The sequence below is a fragment of the Phodopus roborovskii genome, unplaced genomic scaffold, assembly GCF_943737965.1.
Source record: "Phodopus roborovskii unplaced genomic scaffold, PHOROB, whole genome shotgun sequence".
In the NCBI taxonomy this organism is placed as follows: Eukaryota; Metazoa; Chordata; class Mammalia; order Rodentia; family Cricetidae; genus Phodopus; species Phodopus roborovskii.
This window is the reverse complement of record NW_026126482.1, coordinates 20,930,526-20,956,185: the sequence shown is the minus strand read 5'-3', so window position 1 is coordinate 20,956,185 and position 25,660 is coordinate 20,930,526. Positions and strand designations below refer to the sequence as shown.

The following is a 25,660-nucleotide window of genomic DNA, read 5'->3' as shown; positions in this document are numbered from 1 at the left end:
CAGCTTTCCTTTGTCTATCACCCCAATTTACATATTTTTACCCACTTATTTCTCTTTCCCCCTGTCTCTTCCTAATTCACTTTCCTCACTTTGTGTGTGAAAAAGGAGAAATACAATTTTGTTTTTCAACCCTTGAGAGTTTATGGTAGGCACAGGTTCTTGTTAATAAAACAGATTAACCAAGGGAGGAAAAAAAAAAAACAAAACAAAAACAAAAACAAAAACCAGCAGCAAGTCATTACATGGTGTCCATCTTATATAAGAAAAGGGACCTCCAAGAAAATCACTCTCTAAATACTATTATAACACAGGCCAGTAAATCCTAGCATGGTGAGAAGACAAAGGAACAAGCAACTTAAGATTTGCCACCTGAGAGCCCTGGGAAGGAAGCTGCTTCCAGAGATTTCTGTCAGCACAATTTCCAAGCTGCTAACAGACCAGCCTGACAGCCAGCAAAGACACATCTCATCTCAGGCAGGAATTGAAGAAGGGAGAGGAAAAGACCCTTTGCTTTTTTGTTTGGCCATCATGAAAACAGAGGGCAAGACACACTTGCTTCTTTTCTTTCTTTGATGGGAGATGTCATTCTGTAAATATGTTTCTCTTATTGGTTAATGAATAAAGCCCTGTTGGCCACTAGGAGAGCAAGATAGGTGGGACTAGGAGATTAGGAGGATTCAGGAAGTAATAGGGAGGAGATTCAAAATGTAAGACCAAGAGAGCAGAACGCAGGTCCTTCTCTCCGGTAAGATAAGATCACGTGGAAACACTTAAATTAATAGAAATGGGTTAATATTTGAGACAGAGTTAGCCAATAAGAAACGCTAGTAACAGGCCAAGGACTTTATATCTAATACAGTGTCTCTGAGTGTTATTTGGGGCTGGCACGGCTGTGGGACCAGGCTGGTGGGAAAACTACTTGTAACATTTCTTCTTCTTCTCCTCCTCCTCCTCCTTCCTCTTCCTCTTCTTTTTCTTTTTTCTTTTTGGTTTTTCATGACAGGGTTTCTCTGTGTAATAGCCCTGGCTATCCTGGAACTAGCTTTATAGACCAGACTGGCCTCAAATTCTGCCTCTGCCCCTGCCACTCCTCTGTCGCACCAAGTGCTGGGATTAAAGGTGTGTGCCACCGCCTCCCAGCAGAGACACCCACTTCTTAACACTGCCTCCCACCCCATGATGCACAGTTTTTTGGGGGAAAATGGTTCAATTTCACTCTCATAAAAACCTCCCTTGGACCAGTCTTCTCAAGTCCCCCCCCCCCCTTTGCCTACTGGTTACATGGATCTGGACATGAGAAGTCTCAGAATGGATCCAGGCATCCAGCATCTCCATTCCTGCCTTAAGTACTGTTGTATAAGGCTGGCCACTGTCACTGCCTGCTGCCCTCACTTGGCCTCAATACCACCCAGGCTCGAATAAGGACACTTCATTGTCTGAACATTTCCACTGCCTATGATGACTACTTCAGATTTTCTCTTCTCCCAACTGCCAGCCTCCTCCGTTAACCTCACGTTGAAGATGACCTTCCTTCCAAAGCAGATGGGAATATCTTTAGTTTCTTGCCTGCAATTACATGTGTATTTTGTCCCATAAGTTTACAGTTAAAAAACAGTACCATATGATACAACTGTACCATTCCTGCTATATTACTTCATAGGCCACTTTCTATCCTATCACAGAGATAACTTCCCATGTTAAAATGCTGCCACATTTTGTGTAATGAATGATATCATGAGTAACAAGGGACTGCACAGAGTTGCACGTGATAACTTACACCACAATCCCAGCACCCAAGAGGCCCAGGTAAGATAATTGCTAAAGATTCAAGGCTAGCCTGGGCTACAGAGTGGGACTTTATCTCAAAATAATACAACAGTTGGCTGGACATAGTGACTCTAGAAAGTTATAATGAAGATAAAAAGTTATTACTGCTTATTGACATCAACAGTCATCCTAGCAGCTCAGATTTAGGGGTCATAGCTTGTGCCCCAACCCAGGTTCAGCCACCCAATTAAAGAATCCAATAATAGTAAAAATAGAAAAAGGAGATTTATTCAGAGTGGCCACATTGGAAAGGACAAAGTGAGCTGGTGAACCCTCCCAATTCCATCTTTGGGGTCCTGAGTAAGATTAAAGTTTAAATAGAGGAGCAAGGATATACCCCAATGAGGTATGTCCCATCACTGTCTGGGCTTCCGTCTCCCTCTGTAAGTTATCAAGCTGGTAGAGCTCTGTGAAACCTCTTTCTGGGAGACAAGCTCCCCTCTGGCTGGGACCCTCTCCTTCTCCCAGAGTCAGATTTGGAAGAGGGGTGGGGAAATATTCATTTCTTTAGAGTCTAATGTTTCACTCATCTGATAGATTTTACTCTTGAGAATACCTTCATTTTTGCCAAGTCTGTTACATCAGCCCAAAGCATTCACTTATGTGTGGCAATGAGGCACAAACACATCTCCTTCCTTGTAGAGAACTACATACAGCACATACAAAGACGAACATACACAACAACCTGCTACTTGTTTGTGCATTTACTAGTCTATCTTTTGTTTCTTTAAAGTGTAAATCTTCTATCTTAAAAAAAAAAAAGGAACAGATCTCATAATATGGGCATCAGCCTTTAATAACTCATGTTTACCATGTCTTGATGGCACCAAGACCAAGGGTAGTGATTGACCCAGGCCATCTAGGTTACATAGGTCACTCTGTGGTGTTTGCACAAAGATGAAGCATCTTGATGACACATTTCACAACACATCCCAGTATGATAAGTGGCACACGGATATATTTCTATCTGTTCTCTAATTCCTTCACTCATGCTTGGTTTCGATAAAGTTGGGTAGGGAATAGAAATGACCCAAAGACTAGCAGAATGGCAAATGGGAGGCTGGGCCAGAAAAAGCAAGAGGAGAGGGAGTTCTGAAACACCACTGTACAGATACCTAAAGGATTCCCTGCCCTACTACATACCATGTTTATTTTTACTTTATTCACAGTTGCAAGGAAATGGGACCAGACTACTTGGTCATTGATGGATGAATGGCTAAGGAAAATGTGGTATAAGTACAAAATGGAATTTATTTTGTTATTAAAAAAAAAGGAAATTTGCAGAAAAACAAGTGGTTCTGGACACTCGTATATTAAGTGATACAGAAAGATAAATACCATATGGTATCTCTCCTATGTGGATCTTAGCTTCTAATTTATGTTTATAAAAATGTATGTGTGTGAGTGTGAGCCTGGGCAGATGTCACGTAACCAGGAAGGGGACCACAGATGGGGAAAAAGAGAGGGTTTGAGTCAGGGGATGGAGCAGAATAGAATACCTCTAACATGAAACCTGAAAAGGGGTGCTGGAGAGATGGCTCAGCAGTTAAGTTCACAGACTGCTCTCCCAGAGGACACAGGTTCAATTCCCTACACCCACATGGCAGATTATACCAATGCACATAAAATAAAAATTAAAAAGGAAAAAAGAAATCTGAAAAGGGGCTGCTTGGGATGGAAGGGCACAAGGCAGGGGTAAGGGCAGTGGGGAAGAGGGGTGGGTGCCCTAGTTTTTTTTTTTTTTTTCAGTTGCTATGGCAAACACCATGGCCAAAAGTAATCCCGGGGTCAGAAAGGGTTTCTTTCAGCCTACATTCCATCATCTAGGAGTTAGGGCAGGCGCTCAAGGCAGGAGCCTGGAGGTAGAAACTGAAATAGAGACCACAGAGGAACAGTGGCTGCTGCTCCTCACCCCCCCCCCCCAAGCTCTCATCTTGACAGGGTTTTTCTGTGTAACTCGTCCTGGAACTAGCTATGTACCAGGCTGGCCTCAAACTCACAGACATCTGCCTGCCTCTGCCTCCTGAGTGCTGGGATTAAGCATGTGCACCACCATTACCCGGCAGGCACTGGTTTCTTTTCATAACTTGTCCAGCTTGCTTTCGTATATAACCCAGGATGATTTGCCCAGGAGTCAGGCCCTCCTTTATTAATCATCAATCAAGGAAATACCCACACAGACACACCCACAGGCCAATTGGACAGAGACAGTCCCTCAACTGAGATTCCCTCTTCTCAAATGACTCCAGTTTATGTCAAGTTGAAGAGAACTGACCAGCACAAGGAGAAAAGGAGAATCAACAAAATCAAAGCATGAAAAATGATGTATTGGGGCCAGTGAGATGGCGCAAATGTGAAGCCCTGAGTTCGATCCCTGGAACTCACATAGTAGGAGAGACATGACACTCCTAAGTTGTCCTCTGACTTCCACATGTACAGTATGGCATGTATGCCTAACTTCCCCATACCCAACAAATAAATGTTTAAAAAAATGAAGAAAATGCCATAGTGAAATGTATTTCTTTGTATACTAATTAAAAAAAATAAACACTAGCAAACTATAGGCCATTGGACAGAGAAGTACACACTGTGATCCCAGCACTCAGAAGCTGAGGCTGAAATATCAGTATGCATCCAGAGGTGGAGGCAGGAAGATCAGAAGTTCAACTTCCTACACAGCAAGTGAAGGCCAGCCTGAGTTACATAAGAGCTTGCCCAACACACACACACACACACACACACACATGCACACCCCCGCTTCTGAGTGTTTCCTCCACCATCCAAGCATATAAAGTGTATTGTGTGTTGGTGTGAAAGAGAATGGCCTCATAGGCTCATATGTTTGAACGCTTGGTCCTTCCTTTGCTTGTGTTTGTCTTTTTCATGATCAAACCTGGCCTTAATTACATGCCCAACCCAATCGGCTGCTCTCGTAAGAGATTTGGCCAAAGGCATTCCATTCAACGGGGAGAAATGAGCTGACACAGGCCAGAGCTGGCTTGTAGGCTGTAGAGAGAACATTGCCAGCCCCTAGGCTAGAGTTTCTGCCAGATATAGGTGACTTCTTCACAGCTGCAACTCATCATGGAAACTTCCTACATTAAAAGATGTTTTTTAACTATTTACTGCATGAATATGTATGCGCACGTGTATGCCATGGTTTGGAGGTCAGAGGACAGTTTGTGAGAATCAGTTCTCTTCTTCCAGCATACAGGCTCCAGGAATCAAACTCAGGCTGTCATGTGGGCTCAGGGATGGGGTTCAGCTGGTCAGGCTTGACAGCAAGTGCCATTACCTACTGAACCATATCAACACAGTGAACCCCGAATTTAAATCTGCCAACCTTTAATTCCCCTTCCAACATGTGTGTTGAACTTGGTCAGCATCTGTCCTTGGGAGAACTGGGCATGGAGGCCCAGCAGATAGATGCAAGTGGGTCTTCGTGAGTTCAAGGCCAGCCTGACCTACAGGACTACACAGTGAGACTTTGTCTCAATGAACAAACAAACATCTCCTCTCGGATGTCTCATGGGACCTTAAAGTCAACATATCCCGAGGTAACCTGGACCCCTCCCTCCCCGCACACACCAGGTCACACTGAGTCTGTTCCTTGTATCTCTCCTGTCACTACTCTAACCCCACCACTCTGCAACCATTTCCTAAATGAGCTCCTAAGACCTCCTTTTGTCCTGCTATCCATTCTGTAATCGGTGTGATGCTAGAAAACTACAAATCTGATGTTTCAGGCCTCAGATACAATTGTCTTTTTATCTAAAAGTTACCAACTCAGATTAAAGCCTGAAGCCTTGATGGGATCTGCAGCCTCCTCCTCCCCTTGCTTCTGACTGTCTCTCCTCTTTCTCCAGCCGAATTGGTGATGTGTGTGTGTGTGTGTGTGTGTGTATGTGTGTGTGTATGTATATATCTATGTATGTTTATTCCTGTATTTATATATATATATTATATGTATACATATATATGTGTGGTCTTGATATATATATGTATATCTATATATATATACACACACACACACATATATATATGTTTAATCTAAAAAAAACATAACATGAAAATGTATCCATTAGACAGTATGTGAGTATCCTGTTCCACACAGGAATGGAAAGGCACTACAGGTTCCCTAAGTGTCGAACAGTCTGGAACAAAATAATTAAGAAAAGATTGGGGAAGGAGGGGGAAATCACAAATATTGGGGACCATCTCACATTATGAAAAATCTACCAAGAAACATTTCAAATGTTTGTGATCCTGGAAATGACAATATCTCATTGACAACATCTTGGTATTAGGAGGTTTCATTTAAGCAACTCCAAGGTCAAATATTAATATATTTCATCTCTTGCCACACCCTGAGAATCAGGATCATATTTTGAAGAGCTGTTTTGTTTAAAAAACGGGAGAAGCTGCAAGTTTGGCCTGAAGCTTCCCATCGCTGATGTCCATTTGAGTGTAATAGCCACTGGAAGTTGGAATCTGCTGAAGTCCTGGTTGAGGTTAGAAGGATCTAGGGGCGGGGGTGGCGAGGTGGTGGAGGAGATGGTGATGGGCTGAAAAGCCATAGTGAGTGTGTGGACTTGGTCCAAATTTGCCAGTGTCCTCTGAGTGTATGAGAGGGGCTACTGGATGCTATTTGCCCATGATTAAGTGTATTTGCTCTGCTTTCATGAGGACAGGAGTTCAGATAGCCGGCACCCACACCACAAGCTGGGCATCCTGTGCAGGGATGTAACCGCAGATCCAAGTGGAAAGAGAGAGAGGGAGGCACCCGGTGCTTTCTTCTAGTCTCTGTGCACAGGCTCAGGTGTTTGTGCACAAGCACACACATGTATACACACAAACAGGCGCACAGGTACATAATAAAAACACATCTTTATAAAATTAGAAAAAAGGAACTTTTCTCTATGTGTTTTTTAAAGTTTATTTTAAATTTTACATTCACAGGGGTTTCCCTGCATGTACGCTTGGTGTCCACAGAGGCCACAAGGAAATGGAAGTTACAGGTGTGTGTGAGTCACAGTGTGAGTGCTGGGAATCAAATCTGGGTCTCCTGGAAGATCATCCAGGGCTCTTAGCTGCTGGGTCATCTCCCCAGCCCCTCCCTCATATGTAGGATTTAAGTAAGAAGGGAAGGTCTGCCATATTTTTGTGGCTGGACTTTTAGGGACATTTTCATTATTACCAGAAGCAATACTGTTAGCACTACTTAAGATCATCTATGAGTTTACATTATTTATTTGCTGTAATTTTTCTTATATTCCATTTATATTTTCCTTGGATTAATATTTTATATGGTTAGAGTTCATCTCTGAGTAATCATTTAATACATGTTTTGAAAGTGTGGAAAACTGCTTATGGTTTTCATTTTCATTCTTAAATTATAGATAAATATGAATTTAAAGTAATTTCCATTGCAACTCTGCAGTGGCCCTAATGAGGAGTTTGGCACCAATGAGATTTTTCTCTTTTCCAAGGAATGCATCCTATTCTCTCTCTTTAAGATCTTTTTTAGTTTCTTCATTGTCTTCGAAAGCATGGCATTTCATTAGGAAATATACAATGTATGGATTTTTAAACAATTAGTATGCTTGATCCTCAATGTGCACTTCCAACAAGGAGATTCAATTTGCCCTCAATCCTTGAAAGTGATTTTCTCTAATCCTTTGAAAGTTCTTGTCATTCATATTGAGCTTGGGGTCTTTACTTCTGGGAATGGAAGTCCTCAAGCTATGGTGGCAGGGCCAGAGTTCACTTTCTCTAAATACATGTGCATTTCTTAGTCTGTATGTCTCTTCCTTTGAACTTCTTGGCCCTCATATAGTTTGTCCCTGCCTGGGTCTGGGTCTCAGAGGCTCTGAGCAGAGACATCTCTGCACACTGCCTTGAGCATCCAGATGCAGCTTTGTTGGTAACACCTATAGCATCACATCTGACGCCACAGTTCCTACAGCTCTTTGGGTCCATTTGAAATCAGTATGTCTTACTCATCAGAATGCAAGGGTTCAGAAGTGGTTATCTATACCTCTGTCTGTGATACCAGATGCTCCCTCCTCAGCCCCCAAAGCTCAAATGATAAAAGAAAAACATACTGAAAATATCCTGTTATGTCAGGGTCTGTATTAGTTCCATATCATTTTTGTTTGTTTGCTTGTTTTTAACGAACTACTCACAACACGGATGCATCACCATCTCACAGTCCAACAGCACAGCATCGCGCCTGGACTCACAGAGCTAAAGCTTGGCTGCATTCCTAACTGGAGGACCTCTGCTCCCTTGTACTGTATCCTGAATATCTCGGTCCTGAAAACCCGACTGAGGGCATCAATGGAATAAAGAAGAAAAGCAGACACATGTTGCAGTAAACCTGGGATCAGGTGGCTAGGCTTGTTCAGATGGTGTGCATCTCTTACTCCATAACCCAGGGTCTCAGTGTGTTTATTATGTACAGCACAGGAGGAGGTGTCAACTAGACTGGGCTGGGCGGGAGTCTGAGAGCCAGCAGTGTCAGCTGTAAACCTCTTGGAGGAGGAAGCTGCATTCGCTAGTTTCCGTGCATACTGATCAATCCGTGGTAGACACTGGCACTTGCACACACTGTCAACGTTTGCACTCAGACTGAAGGAAGTCTTCGCCAGTTCTGAGCCTGACTATATGGAGAAGGCTTTGGGGTTCAGTGACTAAACACAGAAAGGTCTGGTATGGTCTTCCTTTGAGTCTTCAGCGCTGGTAAACATGTACATACACCAGAATTCCCTTTTACGATGCTAGCGTCTGAAGTAGAACACATGGCCTGTACGTGCTAAGCACAAGCTCTACCAACCTATTACATCCCTAGCCAGAGTGTTAGAAATGGCCCCTTCTTTTGTTGTGGATATTTGTACACTGTGTAAAGGTGTGTCGCTTGTGATTGGTGTAATAAAAAGCTGAATGGCCAATAGCCAGGCAGGAGGTATAGGCAGGACTTCAGGGCAGAGCTCTGGGAAGACGAAAGGAGAGGGTGACAAGACATGGAGAGAGTCGGACATACAGAATGAAAGAAATGTAAAAGACCACAGAGTAAAACATAGGCTAATTAGAAATAAGTTAGTTTAAGTTATAAGAGCTAGTTAGGAAGAAGCCTAAGCAAAAGTGGAGTTTTCATAATTAATAATAAGTTTCTATATCATTATTTGGGAGATGGCTGATGTGACACAAAAAGACTCAGTACATTCCTTAACGTATTTCTTTTCTACAGAGTTCACTGAATACTCTTTCCCTTTTCAAAGCAGAGACTGACTTCTCTCAAAGCTGAGACAACTGGACACTCTAACATATCTGGGGCTCAAGAAATTGTTTCTTTTCCTTCTTATATGACTTCCTAAAAGGCTAGACATGAATACATCTAACTGGGCTAACTTAATCCTGTTAGAAATTACCAGAGTGTTTATGAAGTTCATCACATAAAAGTAAGCCATGAGAAATTTCCTATCTGTCTTACAATAATTATTAAGAAACAGAATGGAGAAAGATCCCTCTATCAAAATGTGCATATCAGTAACATAAAGGATGGACATTCACTATCACACAGTTGCTGCCCGGGGACCCCTTGGGAAGGAAGAGATGATAAAGTGGAAGTCCTTAGGGCCTCTGTGATTGGAGGGATGGAAGGTTCTTGTTGGGACTGTTGTCAATCCTCTGGCTGGGATCAGTGTGAAGCTCTACCCATGGGTCAGCAAACAGGAAAGGTTCAAGTCTTGGTATATGGCAAGTTTGTATCCCTTGGAAAGCAGTGAAGTGTTGGCAGCCAGTAGGCTGGCACAGCAGCAGGTGGCGCCCTCTAGGGTTGCAGTTCTCACACAGGTCGCAGGCAAGAGGACTGGGCTCTAAAGGCACTTGTGAGGACCTCTAAAGTTGCAATCGCTCAACCCCTGACAGAGCCCGGTGTAGCTTTCAGGCCTGAAGTAACCAAGACCCTTGGCCCCGGAGGTTTGACAGCTCCCTAGAACTCTCTGAGAGACCACAGTCTGCAGTTTCTCTTCTCTAGCTTTGTTTGTGCACTTGAGATAGGGTCTCAGTGTGTAGTCTTGGCTGGCCCAGATTTCTTGATAGACCAGGCCTGCCTCTAACTGATAGAGATCCACCTGCCCCTGCAGAGCTCCCTAGGGCTGAGATTAAAGGCGTGTGCCACCACACCTGGCTCTTTTCAGTCTCGCTCTTCATCCTCCCTCTGCCTCCACTGTCCCCTTTGCTGCCACCTGGTCATTTTCCTCAGATGGCTCTGCTGCCTTCTCTGCAGCTGTCAAATGGCTGGGCTTCTCCAGCTCACCAAATGAACAGAAGTTCTTACATAACTAGAAAGGCAGAGGAGGATGCTGCACCAATCACAGCGAACCTCCCATGCAAATGTAGGTTTACATTCGCTACATTATCCTTTTAGTAGCAATTGCAGCAGTAAGGGAAGCCCCGCCCCCCGTCCCTCTCCCCGTCCCCCCCCCCAGTAGACACAGGTTACAGTGTTATTTCAGAGGTCACTAAGGCGTGGTTGCCACAGCAAAACTTCTTGGTGCTGTTTAAAATAGCTGGAACTGTGTTTCCCACGACTGCTCTTCCTTCGGGGACCAGAGCAAGCAATAGTGTTTCAAAGTGTCCATGGAGTGTTCAGAACATCTGGTATTGGCCCAAGAGTAGTCAAGCTGACTCTTTAACTGAAAGTTCTTTTCCTGAAGGCAGCCAGGGGAGCAAGATAAAATTAGGAAGTCATAGCTCCCCTCCTTATCCCTCCATCACTTATAAAAATGAGCATCACGGGGGGTATTTACACCGCAAGAATCTAAGTTATTGTAATGAGAGTAGGGATTTAAAGAGATTTTAAACAGTGGTTTCATCTTAGCAATGCTAACCCTGCCCAGTGCCCAGGGAGAAACAGGTCCCTCCCTCTCTCTCTCTCTCTCACTTTACCTGTCAACCTCTACAAACACGACGCTCATTTCTTGTTCCTTGGCCGTTCCCGTGGTGTCCAACATGAGGGATGGAGAGGTGGGGAAGAGCGGAGGTGACCCTGATGTCCCCTCACCTTTAGTAATCCCCATTAACAGAAGGAAATCATGTTTTAGTTTAGTTATTAACTAATTTTTAGGAATTTAGACAAGTTTGTTTGAAACCTTACTATAAATATGGAATGAGCTGGGCCTAGTGGCACAGTCTTATAATCACAGCTATTTTGGAGGCTCAGACAAAAGGATTGCAAGTTCAAGGCCTGTCCTGGCTACCCAACAGAGTTCAAGACCAGACTGATCAATCTAATGAGATCCTGTCTCAAACTCTTTAAAGAATATTTTTTTTTAAAGGGCTGGGGATCCATCTCTAGAGTGTTTCCCCATTGTACACAAGGCCTGATATCAGTACAATCTCTAGGACTCAAAAAAGGAAATGTCACAAATGCCAGCCAGCCTGACAATATTTCAGATATGCAGCTTCCACACTACAGAGCCCGCCAGCTACAGACAGGAAACGTTCAAGAAAAAAACATTTTGTCTGTACTGAACACATGCAGACTTCTGGTCATTGTTCCCAAACCAGACCGGGGGGGGGGGGGGGAAGGAGGGGGGAGGCGACTATTTACAAAGCATTTGCTTGGCTTTAGACAGTATATGTGACTTCAAGTGTACAGATAACAGTACTTGTGGGTAGAGGCAGTACGCTCCCAAGTTAGAGGCTAGCCTGGGCTATAGAGCAAGGCCCTGTCTCCCCGGTGAATAGACTATATAGGTAAATGCCACAACTGTTTCGTCTTAGTGTTCAGGTGGTCTAAACATCCCATTTGTGACTCACATGAACACGTTGCTCTCGCCTTGGTTCTGGGACTTTCAGAGAACAGTGTGGGGAGAAACCTTCCCTTCGTTCTTCCATCTTTTCAGCAGCCAAGAACACATCCTTTGCTGTCAGTTCTTTCCACAGCCTGGTAGGTGAGAAGGGCCACTCGAAAGTGACATTCTTATGGCCTGTATCTGATGGGAGATGTCATTATGTATATTTGTTTCTCATACTGGTTAATGAATAAAGCACTGTTGGCCAATAGGAAAGGAAGATAGGAGGGACTAGGAGACAAGGAGGAAAGAGGAAGTAGTAAGGAGAGCCAGGATGGAGAGTCTGGAGAAGGTAGAAACCGCCAGCCGCCGCTCTCCCTGGTAAGACCACGTGGAAATACATAGAAATGGGCTAATAATTAAGACAGAGCTAGCCGATAAGGAACTAGTACCTGGCCAATAGCATAGTATCAAATACAGAGTCTCTGTGCATTATTTGGGGCTGGTGCGGCGGCGGGACAAGACCAGGAGGCGGGCAGAAAAAAACATACTCCCTACAAATGGCGCCCAACGTGGCTAATAAGAACTTACACTTAAAATTTAACAAAAGCTTTAAAAAGGGTTTTAGAAACAAAAGAACAGAGACAAGCAAGGTTTCTTGGTAGCAGCATTTTTCTCGGTCGGATTCTTTTTTGTGTGAGACAAGCAAAAATTTCCGCGGCTCCTTTAAGGAAAATTTCCCGACTCAGCATAAGCAGCAAAAAACCGCATGGCTTTAAAAAAGCACTGCTAACAATTTATTGTGTAGGAGAGCTGGCAATGGCATTGATCACATCTCCAAGCCAGCAGCATGCTTGCTAGATGGCAGCACAGACCAAGGCAGTGGGCATAGCTTTCAGTGCTGGTGGTAAAAGTACCTGCCGCCATCTTTGGTAATCTGCAGCAGAAACAACTATGACTTTCATTTCAGCAATGTTGTTGTTTACCAGATAAAAGACTCGTGGCCAGATAAAGATTTACAGTAAAGACAGATTCATATTAAGAAAAACCTCTAAAGGTTTACAGTGTGTTTTAAAAAAATACATAGGCTTGTAGGTGAGAAGGGCCACTCGAAAGTGACATTCTTATGGCCTATATCAGTGACTTTTCTTGCTTCTGTGACTAAATACTAGATTACAGGTCATCTCAAGGAGGATGGGTTTATTTTGTCTTATTGTTTGATGACGCAGTCTGTCATGGCGGGGAAGGCAGAGCAGCAGGATCACAAGACAGTTGGTCACACTGGCTCTTCAGTCAGGAAGCAGAGAGTGGACAGGATGTGGGGACAAGCAATTAAATCTCAAACCCACCCCTAGTGACCATGCTTCTAGCCAGTACTGATTTCCTAAAGGTTCTAGAACTTTCCAAAAGAGTGCCACCAACTGAACTGGGGACCAAATATTCAAACACATGAGCTGGTGGGGGACAATGAATATTCCTAGCACAATACAGACCCTTGGCAGAATGAGGCATAAAACATTATAAAGGACTTAGGTTGTTAAGAAATTAAGTCTTTCTTCCCTTCAGCCTTGGTTCTGGAGATTGTGTAACTTCGGGGAGTTGATTCTCTACCTCTACCCTATAGGGTCTAAGGATCAACTCAGGTTGTCAGGCTTGGTGGCAAGCACATTTACCTGTTGAGGCATCTTGCTGACTGCATACATTCCCTTTTAAATGCTATTTACATGGTACTGGGGATTGGACACAGGGCCTTGATGACACTACCACTGAGGTACACTCTTGTCAAGCCCCTTTTTCAAAATATTAAGATGCCATATTTAGCCAGGCAGTGAGGGCACATGCCTTTAATCTCAGCACCCAAGAGGCAGAGACAGGCCGATCTCTGAGTTTGAGGCTAGCCTGGTCTACAGAGTGAGTTCCAGGACAGCTAGGGCTACACAGAGAAACCCTGTTTCTAAAAATAACCTTTAAAAAATGTCATATTTAAATGTAAAATGGAAGGAACAGAGTGCAAGTCTTAATTAAAGGGGAAAGCAGTTGGCTGCTATATATTAATGGTTGTCTTCTTTTATGGTTTCCAACTCATGAAATTCAAATGTCTGCACATGCCTCTAGGCTACTTTCCTCTCTGAATAGAGAGGATGGAGAATTGGTATTTTATTTAATACAGTTTTGGAATTGTGCTGTTTTAAAACAGAAGGAAGTAAATTATTAGAAAGTGCAATGCTGCTTGGACTCTGTGGTCCTGCCACATTGCCAGAGAACTTTCTACTTATGGCCTCATGTCTACATTCAACTTAAGGTCAAGTGTCGTCATAGTCAACAGCCCATCCCATCTGCAGAGCACACCTTCAGTACATGAATTTAGTAGACTCCAGTACCAACTAGGTGTGTCAGGTAAAGGAGCTTACCTGGTCCATTGGGGAAATGCTTAGAAATGGCACATTGTCAGAGCCTTTCACCTGAAAACAAGCAGAGAAAAAACACAACCTTTCTCGGATGAATTTAAATGTAGCATCCTGCCTCTGTTTTAAGCAGTCCATCTCTTTATAGAACTCACATGTTCCATATACCATGGTTTGGGAAATCATGGCCTAAAACACATCTGCCTGGTCCCTGGAAACAGTTCATGTCTTCTTCCTCCATATTGTTTCTATCAGACATCAAGAGTGGGCCACACTGGGCCGGTCAGTGGTGGTGCACACCTTTAATCCCAGCACTCGGGAGGCAGAGGCAGGCAGATCTCTGTGAGTTTGAGAGCAGCCTGGTCTACAAGAGCTAGTTCCAGAACAGGCTCCAAAGGTACACAGGGAAACCCTGTCTCAACCCCCCCAAAAGAGTGGGTCACTCTGGAATGTGTGTATATTGCTCACCCACACATCTCAGACTTTAAGAAGCCTGGCTTGAACATCATGTCTAAGCATTTATAGCAACATTATTCATAATTACCATTTCATAATTATCATAATAATCATTCCAACGGTTAGAAACAATCCAAATACCCACTCATGGATAAATGAATACAATATGGTAAGTCTATTCAATAGAATACTACCCAGCCTGAAAAAATAAATCCCCATATGCTGTAATATAGATGAACTTTGAAAATATGCCAATTGAAACTGCATCAAACACAAAAGCTCACAAATAGCAGTTTGTATGATACTATTTGCATGAAAAGTCCAAAATAAGCAAGTATATTACTACAGAAAGAAAATTCTGGCTGGGGTGTGGGGGAGAGACAAAGAGAGCATAAGGAACTATTGTCTAATGGATATAGAGTTTCATCATGGGAAAAAGAAGTCAGGATATATATGGTAGTGATAATTATACAATAAAATGTGTATTAAAACTATTGAGCTGGGCAGTGGTGGTGCATAATCCCAGCAGAGGCAGGTGAGTTCAAGACCAGCCTGGTCTATTGAGTTAGTTCCAAGACAGCCAGAGCTGTGACACAGAGAAACCCTGTCTTGAAAAACCAAAAACCAACCAACCAACCAAACAAACAAAAACTATTGAAATGTATCAAAATAGTTAATGCAGTAAATTTTACCTTATGTATATTTTATTGCCACAAAACTTTTGCTAGGCATAGCGACACATAATCCTGTAATCCCCGCTCAAAGGAGGTTGAGGCAGAAATATTAAGAGTTTAAGGCCAACCTGGAACACAGTAACTCAAAAGACAAAATAACTTTTTTCATGCATTTACTTATTTGTGCGTGTGTGCGTGCGTGCGTGCGTGTGTGTGTGTGTGTGTGTGTGTGTGTGTGTGTGTGTGGCTTGGTTCCCAGAGAGCAGTACTGTTTGACATGGTTCTGGGAACTTTAAGAAGCCAGAAGTGGAGGAAGTATGCCACTGGGGACATGACTTTAAAGGTCATCTGTGGTCCTCAGTTCCTTCCTCATTCTCCGATTTCTGTCTGTCTGGCTTGAGGTGATGAATTCCCTCTGTCACTCGGTTTGACCACCGTGCTCAAGCGTGTGGAGCTAACTAAGTGTGGTCTGCCTGAACCCTCTGAAACTGTGAGCCAAGACAAGCCATCTGTCCTAAGGTTGTTTTCTCAGGCATTTCGGTCACAGCCACATAAACATCGACTCCAGTTCCCCACAGGGAGCAAGGACCTATTGGCTGCTGGTCCATACCTTCCTAACTTTGCCTCATCAGATAATCGGGATTCCATCCTAGCCTACTGTTTTAATGATTTCCTCTCTCTCAGTAAAGCAAAAATGTATCAGCACCAGTAAAGAGCAGTTTTCCAGGTCTCGGTCATCAGTGTTGTTGGGTAAGACAGCTCTGCTTTCCCTCTCCACTCACACAGAAGCACTGCCTGCCCTGGATGTCACAGGCAGAGCAATGGCATCCACAGCTGGTAACCTATGACCTACCCTGCTTCCAAGGTAGGAGGAGTTTGTCAGCACCAATTAAGTAGGTGCCTGTTAGCTTGCTACAGGAGGACTCCCTGCAGGCCCAAGGACTTGGTAGACCTGACAGTCAGTGACTCAAAATGTAGTCAGTCAGATCTCAAGAATCCTCCCTCTCTCTCCACACCAGAGGCATTCACAATATAAACAGCACATAGCACCTGGTTAATCTTTTTTTTTTTTTTTTCCCCTCCTAGAACCATGTCTGTCTCCATTGGCTTTAATGGTCCCTTCTCACAGTCTGTTGCTACCATGTGGCCCCTGCCTTCTGAGGGAGCCTTTCTACCCACTTGGGGCTTTGTGTTTTGGGAGCTAAATCTGACCTGCTTGTGTAAGTAAGTTTTACTAAGACACAGCATGCCTTGGTTGTCTCTTGGTCTCCTTAAATACTTGTTTTTCAAGCTTAAAGCTGAATCCCTGCTAGAAAGACAGGAAGGCTTACATAGTAAACGGTCCTTATCTGGACTCAGGTGTAGGGCTTCACACCCATGATCCCAGCGCTGGGGAGGTTGAGAGATAAGGATGGATTCTAGCTCTGGGCCAGCTTGAGCTACGTATAATGCCAAACTCAAAAGGCCAAGAGAGAACAAAAGCATCTCTTGTTCTAGCTTCATTTAGCCACATTTTTAAAAATTCTGTTTTCCAAGCACTTAGGAGGCAAAGGCAAAAAGCTGGAGCCCAGGACTGTATAGTGAGCCCATGTCTCAAAAACTCAACCCGACCAAAACAGCAGCAGCCAAAAGAGCCTGTCTGCTTGGTTTTCCCCTTCACCTCTAGCGCTGGGATGTAAGAATACACCATCATTCCCAGGTTACGGAGAGCCAGGGATCAAGTCCGTGTCATGCCTGCTGCTCAAGCGCTTTGCAGAGTCCCATCCTTAGCCCTCCATTTTATTTATATATGAGATGGATGTAAATGAGGTTAAATTGGTTGTTCCTTTAAAACAAACATGCAAACAGTATGGATTTGTGGTCATTTCTCTAACAAAGAACTGCTTGACTAAATTTAAATTTTTGCCCTGCTGATTTGTGTCTGTCTTTTTCATTTCACTGTCAAATCCTAGGGTGATCTTTCTGATTCAGTCTAAACACGCCTTCCTGAAGCCCGGTGACCACCATTCTCTTCTAGGTGAGGCCACAGTTTCACCCTTGGGGGCATTTGGCTATGTGTTGGGACACTTTAGTCAAATTACAGTGCAGGAGTACCATGGGCATCATGTGGCAGAGGTCAGGAAAAATGCTCAAGGTAAGCCTTACAGGAAAGAAAGTCTGGGCTCAAATGGCAAATGGTGACAGGGTGGGGCTTGGAAGCCTGCCCCCCCCCCCTTAGTTTGCAGCAGCTACTGCATCAGGCTTCTGTGGATCTTTGGAAGGCCTGTGCAGTGTGTTTTAGCATGAACTAAGTACCTTTGGAGAGGTGAAGCCCCATCCCTTTGTGTGGCCTGAGCTACCTTCTTAAACATGTGCTTTTAGCTTTCAAGTCCATGACCTCAGCCTGGTGATCTCCCTTGAGTGTCTATTTGAGGCAAAGCAATAAACCAGAGAGCAATAAAACCTATTTAAGATTTTATAACTTATTTTGTGAGTATGTGCTTTTCTTATGCACCATATATATGCCTGTTCCTATAGAGGGCAGAGGAGGGCATCCAGATCCCCTGGAACTGGAGTTACAGATGGATGTGAGTTGTCATGAGCGTGCTGGGAATTGAACCCAGGGCCTCTGGAAGAGCAACTAGTGCTCTTAAGCACTGAACCATCTCTCCACCTACCCCACTCCCACTTCATGAACGCAGTCACAATGCACACAGAAGCTTCACAACTGCCTTGAAAAAAGTCCCAATGCAGTGATCTTAGAAAAACCATCTGGCTGTGTGGATGAGGTGAACTTTGTCCATGCTTAGGAATCTTTCTGTTCAGTTGAGTGATTCTCCACTGCCTTCTACTGTGGAATCAACTTCCTTAAACAGAGCCTGAGGGCCAGTGAAGATTGAGAATCTAATTCTAACTGACATTTTCCAGACAGGATGCCAAGAGAAATTTTATATGCCCTGTGCATCTGATTTCTCCCCTGAGTGTACTGCTACAGGAAGTCAGCAAAACACAGCATCGAAGGCCACCAACCCTTGAGCTCAAACCCATCTCTATAAAATCTATCATCCAATGTCATCTTGTAACTTCTGCCTTGTCAGTCATGAGAATCCTTCCGGAACAGATTTAAGATAGCACACTTCCTGGAATGGCTGTGCTGGTAAACTTTATTTACACCATATTCCATCATGTCAGTCTCTCTGAAATCCCAGAAGTTCATATTTACATAAAGTGTTTGAGGCCTGGTGGAATGCTTTCCTAACACACACAAGACCCTGGACTCAATCCCAGTACCAGAAAAAAAGAAAAAAAAAAAGTAAGTAATATATTCAGAATCTAATACATTCCTGGATTTTTTTTTCTCCAAACCCAAAGCAAGATACAGTTAATAGGTCAGTTGGAGGGCATAATGAATACTTGTTCACATTGGGGGGGTGGGGTGGGGCTCATCGGGGATATTGAACAGGGTGGTATCCAGAGGATGCCAGTGACAGCTCATGAGGGAATCGTATAGTTCTTTACTTTCTGCCATGAACCCCTTGTTTGATTCTTTAATATCCAAATGAAGATTGGGATCTGCAGAATCCAATCACAGATATGAGAAAACAGTTTCACATAATTCATACTGCTAATTAATGGCTGAAAACTGGAGACTTTGTTTAAAAAAAAAAAGCATCCGTGGTATGTATTATAGACATTAAAGGTAAAAATTCTAATTTTGGGGAAACATGCTCAGTGTGCTGTATAATAATACTCCTTACATAGCACAGTACCATGCACAATGGATATACATAGAATAAAAGCTATTTGGGGGGAAATTAATTCTGTTTCCTCCCACCAAAACTTGAAACTAGCAGTTCCAACTGTAAAGGTGGTATCATCGGGCTGAGCAGGAGTTGGAGGAGATGGAGGGAAGCAGAAATGCAAAGATGTGGGGGTGGGGGTTCCATTTAGGAACAAGGAAAAGTCCAGGATGAGAGAGGGGCTGCGGGCCTGAGAACCCAGGAGGATGTTTTATAAACAGTGAGCCAGGCTGGGGCTCCAGAGACACAGCTCCAAAACAGCAGCATATTGCCCTGTCCGCTTACCAAGCAGATATAGACAAGTGAAGGAGCTTCATGGATCAAGTACTTCTAAAGCCTGGAGCCTGTGATTAAGAGGTGATACCGTGGCTGTACGTAATTATAGCCGGGTTTTCCATTCAAGTGGTCAGGCTTTCTGAGGCTCCAGAAGTTCCAAGGTCACTTTTTCTTTTTTTCAAACATCCATTTTCTTCCTCCTTGCACCGAATGTAATTGAATAAGCTCTTCAAGCTACTTTGTAATTTTTGCAAGTCTAAATGCATCATCCAGGACCATAATTTGCCTCTGGTAGGTTCATATTCCTTGGCAAGGCTGTCAGGGACCAAATGCTGTGTTTCATATACTGAAGTCTTAGCACTTGCTTTGGTAGTCTTTGGAGCTGGGGCTGGGGGTGGATAAAGGGTGTTGGAGAGGGTCATGGGGTAGGATCCTGGTGTGAGAAGGTTAGTGCTCTTAAGTGAGAAGGCAGCAGAGCTTCCTTCCTCAATTTCATATCAACACCAAGAAGAGGATGTATGAGGGCATGCCGAGGAACACCATCTACATGCCAGAAACCTCTTTCTGGAACCTGAGCTTGGAACTTGTAGCCTATAGAGCTGTGTGGCCAGGGCTGGGAAATTGGTGGGAGGATCATCAGTTGTTTTAAACTGCCCAGCCTGTGGCACTTTGTTACTGCAGCTCCTAGTAGACTAATGAAGTCTCCTTTTGTACTAGTTACTTAGAAATCAAATGCATCAGCCATTAGTGGTGATCTGGTGGTGTGTTGACTGAGTCTTAGTCTTTTGAGCCAAATATATATATATTTATATATATTGAGAAACCTGAGCCTGGGACTTCCACCCACTAGAGCTGTATGGCCAGGGCTGGGAAACTCCAGTCTGGGTGAGGTAGCAAATGCCTTTAATCCCAGACAGAATTCAGGAGGTAGAGGCAGAGGGAATCTGTAAGTCTGAAGTTAGTCAGGTCTACATAGTGAATTCCAGGCCAAACAGAACTATGTAAAAAGACCCTTGTCTATGACTACCTCTTTCTATCTTTTCTCCTGAACTTTCTGAAAGGTTTCCTCTTAAATTCAGTTTCTGGTATCTTTCCTAGTAAGTTAAGCACAGTTGTGAGTGTGTGTGTGTGTGGGGGGGTGAGATTGTTTCATTTTCTTTACATATGGTTGTGGAAGAGGCATTGGAATGACATGACACACTTAGGTGTGAGCATGCCCTCTCTCTCCTGTAACCTGTGGTCAGGACTGTGATGAGTAAGCCTATTAAATGCAAAGCAGGGAGATTCACAGGAGCCAAGGTAGACAGCTGTTTATCTGTGCACACTCGGAATGTCACATGGGAGACAATGAATACCCAAGTGCCCAGTCTCTTCGGCTTTCCCTTCAGATTGCCTACTAGAAATTTAAACTCATCTTCTTGGGCAGCTGGTGTTTTGTGTTCTGTGCTGATTTCTAGTTAGCTATGCTTCTCTAGCTCTATGACCGAGCTATCCTCTCGTGTGGTTACTGTGTGTCAGCTGCTGTTAGGACACACAAGAGCTCTTTAGATGTCACACTCCCATATCCTCTGAGCTAGCTATGACAATCCACTTTACAGATAGGAAACCAACTAGACATTAATCTGTCCAGGATAGTAGAGCTAGTAGGTAGGATTTGAACTCTGACAGACTGTGTTGGGAAAGCAGATTATTTGGAGACAGTGTTTTTAGGTACCCCAGGCTGGCCTCAAACACATAATTTTTCCATCTTACAAGTGTTGGGATTGATTTTCCCACCACCACACCTAGCTTGCTGCATGTCCTCATTGTGTGTTGTGTAGCTCATGAAGTCAGGAAGGGCAGGTTCACAGTTTAACCCAAAAGCAATCCTGAATGCCGGGTGTTGGTGGTGCATGCCTTTAGTCCCAGCACTCGGGAGACAGAGGCAGGAGGATTTCTGTGAGTTCAAGGCCAGTCTGGTCTACAGAGCAAGTTCCTGGATAGGCCCCAATGTAATACAGAGAAACCCTGTCTCAAAAATAACAAAACAAAACAAAAAACCCACCAAAATACAACGACAACAACAAAGAAATCTCGAGAGCAGAAATAGCGACTTTTGTTCCTATGTAAATTGAAAGACGAACATCTAGAAAAACTAATACAAATATTTTATGAAAATTCCTTGATGGCCACAAGGGCCCCCAAAACACAACCACCTGCTCTCTTCATTAGGATAGCAAAGGCAAGGGTGAGTCTGCCCAGCCAGGGCTCACAGGGACAGGGTGCCCATTTCTTGGTATCTCCTTTTCTCTTGTCTGTGATAAAGTATTTTCTCCACTTCCTCAAATATAACACATTCAAAAACGATCTGGGGGCCCAACTTTGTTCTTTTCAGAACAAATGAAAACCTTAGAAAACATCTCCAACTTAGCACTCCAGAGACACCTGTTGGTTCCCCAGCAATCAATCAATGGCCTAGATAAGAGCAGGAAGCCATAGCTACAGAAACTACCTCCTGCTCTTTCTCTTTAAAAAATAAAATATGGGTGTTCCATCTCAGCTCTCACACACAAATTGAAACATGATTAATCCTTAATCCATCAGCACTGACATTCATATAATGGGTAAAATGTATTTGACTTAAGTCCTAGAAGCCCAGATTCAGAGGTGTTTTGACCCCTTATAGATGGAAAAAGTGCGGGAATACAAGGGGACAGAGAGGAAGAAGTGGGAAGGGATACAAGGCTAGCTCCAGCCCTGTAGCAGGAGTCCACTTGCACAACGACTGCACTAATCTGTCCTTGAGGATCTCCTCCTCTCTTAAAGGTCCGGCCTCTCAACACTGGCGCTGGAGGTTAACTTTCCAACACTTGAATTTCAGGGGTCACACTCAGGCTGTAGCAAATCTCAAAGTCTAAGCTTATGGAGGAAACAAGTCCTGAAAACAGCATCACAGCTTCTTCCATTTGGGAAGCTCCCATTTCCCAAGCTTTGGAAAGGCCCAGAGAGGTGCATCTGCTGACGTTGACCCTGTTTGGTTGGAGCCTCCAGCTCATCCCTGCATGGCCCATTCCTCCTCTCTGTCTCTGTCTCTCTCCCTCTGTTCTTTTCTCCCTCTCTTCAAACCTGATGCTCAGAGAGTCTCTAAACAAAGGAAAGGAGCTAAAGCCTGGGTTCTACATTCTTGGTGACTATTACAACTTCTTCCAATTGCTCCAGCTGCCCAAGTCACTGCCTAAGCACTCTCAGCTTTCAACCATATTTTGGGTACAAACCCAGCTTGTGGCAGACAGGTTACCACCCCTTACTTACAATCTATAAAACCTACCTGCCCTGGCCTGGGCCCTCAACTTCTCTGGCCTAGATCTCATGGGCCAGAGAACCCACCCAGCAGTTGCTTTGCTCAATATACTGTTACACTTTCTCTGTTACACTTTTCCTATTCGGCTTGATCTGGCTTATGCTGGCAGCAGAGAAACTTATTATTTATTAGGTATTTGAGTGGGGGCACAGAAAACCTATTAGACCCCAGATAGGACAAATTTCCAAAGAGAATTTTTAAGCAACCTACAATGGAATTTTCCAGTCAGATTTCTCAGTTCTAGCGACTTGAGAGAATGAGATACCTGGAAATTGTTCTTTTTGTTTTTCTTAAGGTTCATATTTACCTTCTAGAAGTTCTTCATCTTGGTTTCCAGCTGGGGCTGTGGTTTCCTACAAAGAAAATGAGTATCTTAAGAGAAAAGATGCTAAGATTTAACATCATATGTGCTTTCTTGGAATAGAAAATCTTGCTCCGAAAATATCAAAACCACTAAACCTCCCTGAATGAAGAGGTGGGTGAGCTGGATTACAGAAGAAATATCAGGAAGGAGCATGAGATGGACAAAGGCTTCTGGCCTCTTTGAGCTCCTGGGTACTGTTGGACTCCTAGGACCCAGGAACCACACAGCAGAGACTCTTGGCATCAGAGTCTATGTTGTGTTGTCCAACACAGGATTTCATTGTGTAGCTCAGGCTAGCCTTGAACTCTTAATCTTCCTGCTTCAAATCCTCCCTAGTGTTTGCCACCATGCTGAACAGATTTCTGATTCCTGTATCAGGTGGTCTATTCTCTACCTTAACACTGATCTTTTTTTTTCTCTCTCTCTCTCTAGAAGTCTAGACTCCCCTTGTGCACCCCCAGCCCCCCACACATACCTAGGACTATCACTCCTGGTTCTCAATGAATTTTTTAGAAGTTGTTTACACTTGATAATTAATAGATCCATGCCTATTTGATGGTTACTCACACAGGCAAGAACCCAAAAAAGCTAGTGCTCCCGACACAGGCAGTAATGAAGAGCGAACAAGGGTTTTAGTGAAGACTCTGTTGCTTAGCATTACATTTTCTTTTGTATTTTTGACGCTATGATATAATTATATAATTTCTCCCTTCCCTTTTCATTAATTGTCGTTACAAACGTGTGTGTATGTATGTAATGTGTACACACACACACACACACACACACACAGAGCATCCTATTGCTGAAGAATCATGTACTTCAGACAGAGGACCCAGAGGCCCGAGCTGGAACAGGCCTGAATGCCTTCTCTCTGAGCACAGGCTTTCAGGGTACCAGAAGGTGACATGCAGGCTTCCAAAGGAGGGAGGCAACCACCAGTCCTACCCAGCTCTGATGCCTATGAACCACAACTATGACGGCATGGCACAATAGCCCTAAGGGGGCAATAGCAGTACAAACACCTTTGTGGGAACCAACATCTCTCTAATTGGACTTAAGACTCACTCAACAAGACAGAAGTCACGCCTGGTACTGGAAACCTAGCCAACTACCCAGGACTAGTGAAGTCATGATCTTGGAAAAGAACCTTCAACTGCCACTTTACTAAACCAGCATACTCCCTAACTACATTCTAAATGTTGCTTAACATTTTAATCCAGCCCCTCCACTTCCAGAAACATAGTCTCAAAAACAAAACAAAACAAAAGCAACCAACTGGTCGGTAGTGGCAAATGCTTTTAATCCCAGCACTCAGGAGGCAGAGGCAGGAAGGAGGCCAGCCTGGTCAACAGAACTAGTTCCAGGATAGTCAAGGCTGCTACATAGAGAAACCCTGTCTCAAAAAACACAACAAAGAAAAATACACCACGAAAAACACCCACGCAAACACCTGAAGATAGATAAAAAGAAGTTTGTAAAGCGAGGATGGAATAAAAATCACAATCTTCTAAATAGGGTTGATTGAGCTATTTGAGACAGGGTCTCACTTGGGAGCTCTAGCTGGCCTTCAAATCAGATTCTACTGCCTCTGCCTTACAAGGCTTAAAGAATATTGGCTTTGCTTGCTTGATTAGTTTGGCTTGGGTACTAGGCTTTTGGATGCTTTGTATCAGCTCTATCACTGAGCTAACCCCCAGACCCTAGAGGAGGGAGGTTTTAAAAGAAGGCTCCCTTTAAAGAAGTGGGAAGTACAAGCAATTCAAAACAATGAAGCCCCATCCCTATCCACAGCAGAAAGAAAGCTCAACCACCTCAGCTAGCAGGCATTTGGAGGAAGGATGTAGAAGACAAATTCATTCCAGGGATACTTTCCTCCAAGCGGAGAAGGAATGAGAAGAGAGATGCAGGTACATCTTCGGGGGACTTAGAAACACATCACTAATTGGTGTTAAAATATCTTTCTAAATGGTTTTCATGTCTCCATTGTCTAATTAAAAGTTCTTTCCAATCCTAGTTTCAGAGTCAGCAAAATCTATATCCAATGATCATCTAAAATTTAGTAGCAAGAAATTTTAGGTCACGATTTAATCAGTTTATTGCTTTACTTTCTAGAGGAGTCAGGAAGAATTGAAATAATTTCCCTGTCAGAAAAAAAAGAGAAAGGAGAGAGGGAGGGATGGAGGGAAGGAAGGAGAGAGAGAGAGAGAGAGAGAGAGAGAGAGAGAGAGAGAGAGAGAGAGAGAGGGAGGGAGGGAGGGAGAGGGAGAGGGAGAGGGAGGAAGGCAAGGAAATGATGGTTACATTACTACGCACATAGATGACTAAGATTTATTTCAACAGGGGTTACCTCTGGAATGGCCCAAGGTCCAGTTAGGGGTTCAGGGTTCTCATACACAGCCAGAGGGCTGGGCCCATTTCCATTCAACGTGAAGCCATTGAGGTGGCAGGAAAGATGGGTAAAGCTGTGCATCTGTTAATCACTGTTATCACAGTGGCAACCTAGGTTGTAATGGGACCTCAACTGCTCCCTAATGACACATGGAAGAGAACAAGGAGTGACAGTCATCCCCAACAGAGACTGTCCTGGAACTAGCTCTGTAGACCAGGCTAGCCTTGAATTTACAGAGATCGGCTTGCCTCTGCCTCCCGAGTGCTGGGATTAAAGGCATGCGCCACCACCACCCAGCCTGTATCAATATTTTTACTTTAGAACGAAAAGCATAATAAAACAAACAGTAT

The 25,660-nt window shown here is 43.8% G+C and overlaps 1 protein-coding gene across 1 annotated transcript; it reads right to left on the bottom strand.

The window, feature by feature from the left end:
• Window positions 1-18,559: 18,559 nt before the first annotated feature.
• On the bottom strand, window positions 18,560-25,487 carry CUNH6orf52 (chromosome unknown C6orf52 homolog). Its single transcript, XM_051194103.1, is given in 3 exon segments — window positions 18,560-18,714; window positions 22,865-22,910; window positions 25,269-25,487. Coding segments are annotated over 3 exon segments (420 nt in total).
• Window positions 25,488-25,660: the final 173 nt, after the last annotated feature.